The sequence below is a fragment of the Tachypleus tridentatus genome, chromosome 10 (genome assembly GCF_004210375.1).
Source record: "Tachypleus tridentatus isolate NWPU-2018 chromosome 10, ASM421037v1, whole genome shotgun sequence".
In the NCBI taxonomy this organism is placed as follows: Eukaryota; Metazoa; Arthropoda; class Merostomata; order Xiphosura; family Limulidae; genus Tachypleus; species Tachypleus tridentatus.
In genome coordinates, this window is record NC_134834.1 from 127,412,161 (window position 1) to 127,422,712 (window position 10,552).

The following is a 10,552-nucleotide window of genomic DNA, read 5'->3' on the forward strand; positions in this document are numbered from 1 at the left end:
AAGAGTAGCCGAAGAGTTGGCAGTGGGTGGTGATAACTAGCTGCCTTCCCTCTTGTCTTACACTGCTAAATTAGGGACTACTAGAGCAGATAGCCCTCGAACAGTTTGTGCGAAATTCGCAACAAACCACTGCACTGGCTATTGATTCATAAGATCTATATTTGTGACTAACTTAGTGGCTAGAATAAAGTAAAGTAAAATGGAAGCTTCAAATTGCCTATCTCTTTGCACATTCTCAGTACCTAATTACCAATGTAGCATCCGCCCCAAAAGCTAACTTATTTATGGAACATTGGTTTATAAAGTGACACTAAGCTGCCGCATACCGGTAACAAAGAGAGGCTGTTGGATTTGCATCATTTGATGAATCTAAATCACCACTTCTGGTGGATTACTCTGAGAACTGCGCCTTCTCTTATCAAGAAAAAATTCGAAGTGACCATTGGAAGCAAGAAAAGTCAGATCTTTCACTGCAGCTCTTTGGCATTCTGAGAAACTTCACTCCAAAGTTATTTCATCAGACAACTTGACCCATACTAAAGAGATTCTGCTAGCATATATCAGCAAGTTACTAAATGATTTACCTACAACCATCACGGCAGTATTCATTAGGTCAGATGAGCCTGCACCACAGTCCAAGAATTGCTACATAACTATAGCTCTTCATTCTCTGGAAAGAAAGCACATCATCAAAATTCACTGGATTTTGTCGCCTTCTCCCTCGGCAAGGGTCCAACACGGTGCAGGGAAAAGGCATGTTCGGCAGATGTCAAAACTCAGAAATCACTGGTTATTAATGGAACATCCTTTGCAGAAGATTCAGCAAAAATGTTAAATGTTATAGAGCCGCAGATGATAGTAACTGCAATAATTAAGACTAACAAATTACTAAAACTTGACGGGGTGTTTGCTATGAAAGGTATAGCCCGAGTTCATCATCTGAAGATTAAAGATGACACCGTTTTCACATTCACGCTGGCCAAAGATGAAACTAAAAATTCAGCAAATTAGCAGCACTTAGAGATAGGCGAAAGGGAGCATGACAAGATTGATGAAGTGATAGTTGTTGAGTACCAAGGGTAATCATCTTCTGGTGAGAAGACATCTATCGTTGAGCAGAACTATGAAGTGAACGTGATGGTCAAATCAGGTGACTTCTGGAAATGGACAGCAGGTGCTTGTTTGTTTTGAATTTCGTGCCGAGCTATCCAAGCAGTGAAAACTAGAGGAAAGGCATCTAGTCATGATCACCCACTGCCAACTCTTGGGATACTCTTTACCAAGGATTAGTGGGATTAACAGTCACATTATAACATGGGATTGGATTCGAACCGGGGATCCTCAGATTGTAAGTGAAGCATCCTATCCATCTGGCCATGCCAGACTTGCAAGGACTGAAAGAACAAAATAAAACAAACGACAGATGTAACAACCCTCTTTAACATGTGTAGGTGCTACTGCTTTCCAGATTTGTCAAAGTTAAAATTAGGCCAATATAAAACATCATTAAGAATGTTGCCAAGAGCATGTTATTTTGTTAGTAGAAAAAATATGGTGTAGTAGGTGATTTGAATATAGATAAAATAACACTGTGGCAGGTTGTGGCCACACTGGATAAATTTTAACACTTGCACAGTGTTATGTAATCATTATTGTAATCTTTCATTATTTTTGTCATGTTCAGTCATTCATGTTTTTGATGCTATATAGCTTCTCTTTCATGAATATAATGAGTCTTGTATGACTTGTAATTTTAGAAGAAATTTGGAACGAACATGACTAGAATTTTTTTCATGTCCCATTTTTCTTAACATCAATCATGCTCACATGTTTGACTGTCACGTATAGATAACGTAAGCTATAAATCATTTGTCAATGCATCTAGGCAGATTTTGTTCAGAGTTTGCTTCATTGAAAATATGAAGAATGAATACAGATTGATAATGAGACTAGACCATTGTCTCTACTTCCTCAATGCTGTCAAACTGTAATATTAGTCACGATAATTGTCCAAAGACAGATGGTGATAATTAAAAAAATGCTAGAAAACCTTCAGAAATTATCACAGGCACAAATTGATAATTAGTTTATACTTGAATTTCGCGCAAAGCTACTCGAGGTCTATCTGCGCTAGCCGTCCCTAATTTAGCAGTGTAAGACCAGAGGGAAGGCAGCTAGTCATCACCACCCACCGCCAACTCTTGGGCTACTCTTTTACCAACGAATAGTGGGATTGATCGTCACATTATAACGCCCCCACAGCTGAAAGGGCGAACACGTTTGGTGCGACCGGAATTCGAACCCGCGACCCTCGGATTACGAGTCGAACGGCTTAACACACTTGACCATGCCAGGCCCTTGATAATTAGACCAACTATTAATTTGGAACAGTTCGTATCCTGTATTAAACTTACTAATTTTGTTTTTTTTAACAGGATCAACTATTTCAGTTAGATACAAGTCTGCACTGTTGTTATAAATTAATTTTTAGAATATTCAGCCTGATAAATTGGTATGTATAGTTAGAGTTCTTTTAAACGTATTTTAGATAGCTTTATGGATATGAAAGGCCACATTTCATTTGTTTCATGTTTTGGTAGCGATCTCAATGGGCCAAATGGCAACCTATCTTTTTTTCATACGTGTTTTGCTTATGTTCTAATATATATTTACTAGACTTAGATACCAGCTTGTACACTTGCAGAATATTTCAATAATACACCAAACAATAACACTTATGAAAGTCTAGTATGATAAAGTCACTGTATCATGAACCAGTGCTAATCTTAAAACGTTTCATAATCTATTCAAGTTTAAAAGGTCCGACAGAGATCAATTTCAACTACAAAATATAAACAACGTATCAAGAATGCGATGGATGATTATCTTTTTTATTTAAAAAATTAATTAGTTGAGGTTCATTCAACTGATTTTCTCCTGTCGCACATATCTGCAATATAGTCCAAAAAGTCTCTTTGTGGTGGATATTTATCTCCAGGATTAGTTTCGTTTGCTCCATAGTACTTACAGTCATATTTCAAGTGTAATGCACATTCCAGGATGCATAATGCCAAAGTGCTACAATTCAAAGTAACTTTGTTATCTATAAACATAATAAAACTTGCCACTGCTAGTACAGTATTAAGGCAATGATGCGTTTGCCAAACATAAAACATGCCAATAATGGTTACAAAAGTAAGTACAATAACCAGAAATGCTGATAAATGAATAAAAGTTGAGAGAGATTTTAATTTTTTTTTAATATTCTCTTTTAATGTAACTACACTAGCTCTCTTTTCTTCAGAGTCTGGAAAGCATTCAACATTTAGTTGATTTTTTGCCATTTGTATAATACCATACCAATGAGGTTTACGCTCTACATAAAGGTATATAACCCTCACCACGCTGAAGAGAAGAAAAAAACTACAATGGGTAGAGTTGGATGCAGAAAAATGTAAGTGGCTTTCTGAGAAACAAAATGCAACCACAACAAAAGTAAATAAAACAAACATGACATTCCATATAAAAGACTTGGTTTTTGGAAAATAGTAACCAAATAAAATCAGACTTGGAAGGAACGTGCTAAATGTTTTATTATATCTGCCATTACTTGTTAAGAAATACCAATGAGCCATTGGCCCAAGAGTTAAAAGTAAAAGTATTTTGGAAATCCCACAAAAAGAAAGAAACAACAAGATCAAAATAACACAGTCACCTATAGTTCCTGTCAACTCCAACATTCGAGATGGATATTTATTGTGATCGAAACAAAGTTTAAGGTGGAGGGCATATTTGCCTCCTTGCTCATCACAAAATTCTGCTACTTTTGAGGTTAGCGTTTCAAACATAAAAAATGAAAACTGGATTGTAAAAAGAGCTGGAACGTCTTCAGGGTTTGTCAGTACAGCCCATATCTCGGAAAGAAGGAAGCATACCTTTATCATTTCAAGAACAAACTTCTTACGGTACAGCAAAATTACACGACTAATCTCACTCCATGCAGTTTTCCAACTGATTTGACTTTCTGTCAAGAGTATCCTGGAAAAATAGCGTTTAAAGTCATATATGAGAATTACCAGTTTGTACACCACATGAATAAGAAAATAGAAGACCAAATAGTGCTGTGTGAATGGAAATGTGGCTGCAAACATGGCTGGAATGAAGTGACATAAACTAGCTCCTTGCAACAGAAACAGCACAAACCCCAAATGAAAACACGATAAAAGTTCTTTAAAACTAACCTCTTCAGAGTCGGCATCCTCCCTTTCAAGATTGAAATGTTGCTCCAATTTCATTTCTAGAAGTTGAGCAAAGGTTAAACAGTTATCAGAAGGAGTAACAGAATAAAGCGAGTCAATGTATATTTCTACAAGTAATTTAAGCAAATTTTCGATAGATACAGATGAGATAACTCCAACAACTCTCAGCTTCTCAGTGTCAACCTCATCCAGTGGTTGACACACCAAAAGGTTATGATCCACATCATCACATTCTCCAAACTGCTGCTGAATTTCCACGGTATGATAGTAATCATAAGGTTTAGAGTAAGTGGTTTTGCATTCTTGATTATTATCAGTCTGAAGACTCCATGGCTGTAAGACAAGAGAAACGTGAGCAGCAACACTTTTTGTACTCTGCCATCTGTAGACTGTATACTTTCTATTCTTGTAAAAGTCCAACATAAGCGATTTCCCTGTTACAACATACTTCAGGTTTTTCGGATTTAATGCTTTGACTAGCTCTGTAATAGAAAAAAATAAACAGAAATTAGAAAACTATTTAAAAATAATGAGCATTTTACTGCCAGACCATTACTCTTGTCTAATTTTACTTATCCACTTCCCTTTTGAAAGTGTGCAAAAATATCTGATACAGAAACGTGATTTAACAGAAAAACAAACCAGAAACAATTTTAGTGCTTACCATGAGCTGCTCCTCTTTCACTATAATTTAGCTTGTCCTTCATGGTTTCGGGAGTAGCATTATGGGCAATACGCAAATGTTCTACCAAAGCATTAATTGATAACGGTGGAAGAAACTCACAATAAGCACACAGACAAATTCCAGTTTCATGACTTGTTATTGGAGGGTCCCACATGTTTGTATGCAAGTTATACCATCTCGACTTCAACTGTTGAATTACTTTTCCTGTTGTTCCTGTACCTGTTGTGTGGTCGGTTAGGGTAGGTGGGAGAAGTTCTAAGGGTAGACCGAGTGTGGACAAATACCAGGTAGCAAAGTCTTGACAGTTCCACATAAAAATGTAATAATTTCCAAAATTGCAAATGATATTAACAGCTGTCATTACTAAATCTTGAAGAGAGATAACCTTTTTATTTTCATATAACCATCTGTTGATAAACAACTTGGTCCCTTCTACAATCCTTTCCAACCTGAAATCCACTTTTGCTGTTTTTTGATGTTCGTAAAACAAGTGCCAAGCATATACTTCAAAGAATAAGAATTTTTTGTTACAGCAAAGGTAAATAACATCATCAAATGGAACATCATCCTTTAGTTTTCGATGATTTCTGAAATGATGCTCGGCCAGCTCTTTAAGTGTCGCTTTTTGAAACAAGCATGAATTATTTGGGCATTTAAACTTATTTTCAGTAAATGGATCTTTCTTTATCACCAGCCCCAACTTAAAAACAATATTTGAATTCAAAATTTTTATTATTACATCTTTGTGGCCCCAATTTTGTCCTGCAATTCCAAAAATGATCTCCTTTGGTTCTGTAAGTGATACACCAGAAGATGATATTTCTGTTAATGCATTATGCACAGAACTTTCCACTTCACAGCCCCTCTGCTCAACATAAAAATGTACTTTCTCTCTGGTATTCATAGTACCTGAAATCATAACATGGAAGTTCGTTGTTGAATAAGGAGAGGACCAATCTCCAGTATCACAAAAAAAGAAAAAAGCACACACAAAATAACCAAAAAATCTCGTTCTAACTAAAAGTTTGAAAATCTTGGGCACTTCAATTACCAAAACAGTTAGGATGTTTTTCCCCATTGACCTAAGAATATAAAAATGCTACGCGTATATAATAACAATGATAAATTTTCTTCTACCTTGTTTTGTGTAAAACTTCCAAAAAACAAAACAGTAACATCTATACGTTTACACAAACTTAGAGTGTCTCGGGATATTTTTTAATTGAGAGCAAAATGGTTAAGGTAAGTTGTTTAATAACACTACGTAACAAAATGTTACTTTTTCTTGTTACTGGGCAGAAAGTGTTATTTTCCAATTGCTTATGCCTAAAATAAATAGAAAAAACCTATTTTTCTCTTAAAACTTTGCTTTTGTGACCTGGAAACGTATAGGGAAACATGATGGGAGTATATTTGGGGGCTGATACATGAAAGTGATGTACATTACAGTCGCAAAATCTCAAAAAACTACTCACTTCTAAAGATTCTTGTATAACTTTAGTATAAATACATGTAAATCTTGATTCATATGTTGTTTTATTCAGACCTTATGTAAATGTAAATGTGCAAATTTGCCCGTTTTTACATAGAAAATTGATTAATTTCTAAATTTCATTATCCAGGTCACAAAAGCAATGTTTGAAGGAATAATGGCCATTTTCTGTACTTTTACAACATAAGCAATTAAGAAATAACACATACTATCCAGGAACAAAATTTGTGTTATATAGTGTAATTAGGTGACACTTTATTTAAAATGCTGTTCAATTTTCTCAAACATTCATAAAGGTGGGGAGGTGTTATTTTTGGAGTTTGAGGCTGTGGAGCAAAATGTTTCAAATTAAAGCTGTATTTAGATACACTAATTGTATTGTATGTTTATATCCTGCCTAAATCCATTGTTTTGGGTGCACTAATATAGGACAAATCAGGGCATTTGGAATTCATTAAGGTAAGTTACTAACTTCTCAAATTATAATAAGAATGTAAACATTGGTAAAGGGAACTTAAGCATCTTGGGCAGGAGGAACTGATATCTGTGGTCATTTCTCGAAATTTTAAACGTCATTAGATCTTTGAGAAGGACACAGCTTACAGCCTAGTCTAATTGGTAGATTCGGTTTTTTGTTTGTTGACTTGCTCAACGCTAAACAAATGGCTATCTTCGCTGTTCCGATTAACCACTGATGTTTATTTGTGTCGAATTTCGCGCAAAGCTACACAAGGAATATCTACACTAGCCGTCCTTAATTTAGCAGTGCTAGTCATCACCACCACCGCCAACTCTTGGGCTTCTCTTTACCAACGAATAGTGGGATTGACCGTCACAATATAACGCCCCCACGGCTAAAAGGGCGAGCATGTTTGGCGCGACGAGGATGCGAACCCGCGACCCTCAGATTACAAGTCGCACGCCTTAACACACTTGGCCATGCCGGGCCGTGGACTGAATTCCTGAAAGTGTTCCGTTTCAAGAGTAAATAAAACCGAAATTAAGACTAACAGATATTTTTCTTGCTTTTTAAGTTCGTATCTAATTTTGTGTTGTAGTCTACAGAGATTATAATTCATATGTACATGACCCGGCTTGGCCAGGAGGTTAAGGCACTCGACTCCTAATTCGAGAGTCGCGGGTTCGAATCCCCATCACACCAAACATGCTCGTCATTTCAGCCATGAGGCGTTAGAATGTGACGGTTAATTCCACTATTCGTTAGTAAAAGAGTAGCTCAAGAGTTGGCGGTGGGTGACGATGACTAGCTGCCTTCCCTCTAGTTTTACACTGTTATATTAGGAACAGCTAGCGCAGATAGTCTTTGGGTAGCTTTGCGCGAAATTCAAAGCAAACCATATGTACCTTTTATTGACGTCACGACAGCACAAATAGCACCGTTTATACGATATGCGACGTCCTTTTAGTATCTACAGGCTGACTAACAGACAACACACTTATGTATGTGGGTATGAGTGGTTAAAGCAGGTGACACCTGCAGGTAGCCTTTGGCCGGCCCCTCTTTCAGAAAAAAATAAATTTCCTACTAACATTCAGGTGGGCTAGAGGTGGTTATAATGCTCGACTGGTACTTCGAGGATTTCAAATTCGAATCCGTGTCACACCGAACATACTCCTTTTAGCCCTGCGTGCGTTATAATTCTGCCGGTCAATCCCATTATTCGTTGGTAAAGAGAGTAATCTAAGAGTTAGCGGTGGGTGGTGATGACTATCTGCCTTCCCTCTAGTCTTACATTGCTCAATTACGGATGGCTAGGACAGATAGCTCTTGTGTAGCTTTGCGCGAAATTAAAAATCCAGAACGTATCTCCTGAAGCTACTTTCTTTCGTACATGGCATTTATCTGCTGCACGCGCTCCACAAAACGTTGAAGTGTTTGGAACAGACATTTAAGGCGCAGTCTATTAAGCAGTGGCGAAGAATGGACGACTGAGTTATACATTATTTTGCGCATGCGTTTAAAACGTCAGTTAAAACGACATTTCATTACAACAAGGAAAATTATTATTCGCGTGGTCATTTATTCATTATAGAGCACTGAACCTATTAGCTGAAACATGTTGGTAGTTTATCCACTTTAGGACACGTGACAGGAGAACAGGGCTTAATTTAAAATGAGCACAAAATTAAGGTCACTTACACAGTTGGGAGATTTGGTGTAAAACATATCTACAATATATTCCAGAAAAGAAAAATTGTAGAAAAATATTATCCCTTTCGGATTTTTTTTTTTCACAATCACGAATATTGAAATGTTAATAGGCTTAACATTATCTTCGAAGTAGGATTGCCAACTCTTAAAACTTTTGAAGTAAGACTTTTTTTTTTGTAAGGAGGGCCTACCCCCGATCATATGACTAGCCCCTACCTGAAGTAAATAAGCACTTCGACAACAATTGCAGTAAAACAAACGAATTTTAAAACTTTTTCTGTAACTGTCCTGCTTTGTATGAAGTTCACTATCTCTGATCTAATTTGAGAACACTTAACAAATAAACCCTTTAAAATGTTTCCAGCTTAGTTTAAAACAAGTAGGACAGTTGGTATCCCACTTCGAGTTCGTATCCTTACCTATTTTATCCATCCCAACTCAGTAATTAAGCTAGCTTATCGTACTTACACTTTTTTTGTTACAACGAAACACTGTTGTTTTTCTCTGTCGCAAACTTAGACTGAAGAGAATGTTTTGACGCGGATAAAAAAAAAACAACCAAAAACAAACCATAATTGAGATGATCCCTGTTCGGATGCCTATCCCAAATGTTATTTAAGAGCGTATTGGGATGTTCAAGTAATTTCTCATAATTAAACAGTTAAAGTTTATAAAAAAAATCAATTACCTAAACTGCGAGTAAAATGTTAACAGCTGATCACTTCATCCTTGTCGAGAGTGAAGGTTTTTGAAGTTAGTTAGCCTCTTGTACTACGTTACAGGTGTACTGCTGAATGGAATGTAGCTGTAGGCTCAAGACGAGGGTTAGCCCTCGAGTAGCTTTGCATGAAATTCAAACCAAACCAAAGAAACCATCTTAACTGAACAACAAAACTACACTCCCAACCAACACCCCGGGGTGTCAAAGTACCTTTTTAGGCCTTGAAGTTAAGCATTCACTGGTCATTTGATGTCCGTTTTATATTACATATATTCCAAACTTTTTCTCACTAACTACACCCTAATCCACTTATCTTGGTTAGCGCGATTCCCCCGAGGCTACATGCAAGACTTTTTTTTTTTTTTTTTTTTTCACAGAGCATTATAAAGCTATCTAATAAGGTCCTATCGCTTGCTTGTCGCAAAAGTAAATCAAATAATGGCGCAAGATAAGCAAGTAATCTTTTATAGTTTTGCTTCCAAGAATATGTTAGAGCTAATAGACTTAATTTCCTAACGAGTACACTGCGCAGGAAACAACCATTTCTTTTACTCGCGTGACACATCTCTATTTTTTGTGATGTAGAAAGGTTGTATAGCCGTGAAACGTTCGAAATGATCCACACTTTGTTTTCTATACCGTCAGTTTTATTGAAGTAATGGATAGGATCTAACAACATAGATCAGTACTGATAACAAGTATATTAGTATTACATTATTGTCCATTTTATAACATTTACAACGTAATGAAACTTAACTACTAACTACCGATAAACATACTTACATAACTCAGCGACTCACATCGAAGCTTACGCAACAGACTACTTTACTGTCTCAGATCCAGTACTCGTACGTATCTATAACCTCAAACACCGCTTCGACCAATGAAAAGTCGGGAATCTTTAAGATTATTGGAACTACTTCCTGGTTGTTGTTTTTTAAGTGTCTCCATTTAAGATCTTATTTTTACTCTGTTGCTCACTTGTTTACTTGTTTGTTTTTTTTCTTATTCAAATAAACAACTTCAAAGGGTGATTTATTTTGCTCTACGGGCAGGAATTAGAGATTTGGATAATTTATTTAGGTGAGGGTTGACCGTGTTACTACACGTAACAATCCTGACAGGTCAGGATTGAGCCCATTTGTTACACAAACTATTTCGCTCCTTCCCCACGTTAATATGTGGGTGCATTATAAAAATGACAGTCAGCCTCTGACTGTGG

At 36.6% G+C, this 10,552-nt stretch overlaps 1 protein-coding gene across 2 annotated transcripts; it reads right to left on the reverse strand.

The window, feature by feature from the left end:
* Positions 1-1,890: 1,890 nt before the first annotated feature.
* Positions 1,891-10,341, reverse strand: LOC143230272 (uncharacterized). Of its 2 annotated transcripts, none has more exons than XM_076463520.1 (3): positions 10,114-10,341; positions 4,924-5,853; positions 1,891-4,741 (listed from the first exon to the last, which is right to left on the reverse strand). In XM_076463520.1, the coding sequence occupies exons 2-3, from the start codon at positions 5,846-5,848 to the stop codon at positions 2,919-2,921; spliced, it is 2,748 nt and encodes a 915-aa protein (XP_076319635.1). In that variant the 5' UTR covers positions 5,849-5,853; positions 10,114-10,341; the 3' UTR covers positions 1,891-2,918. The 2 variants fall into 2 exon arrangements, with proteins under 2 accessions (XP_076319635.1, XP_076319634.1); XM_076463519.1 differs by lacking the exon at positions 10,114-10,341 and adding an exon at positions 9,298-9,766.
* Between the last annotated feature and the right edge of the window lie 211 nt (positions 10,342-10,552).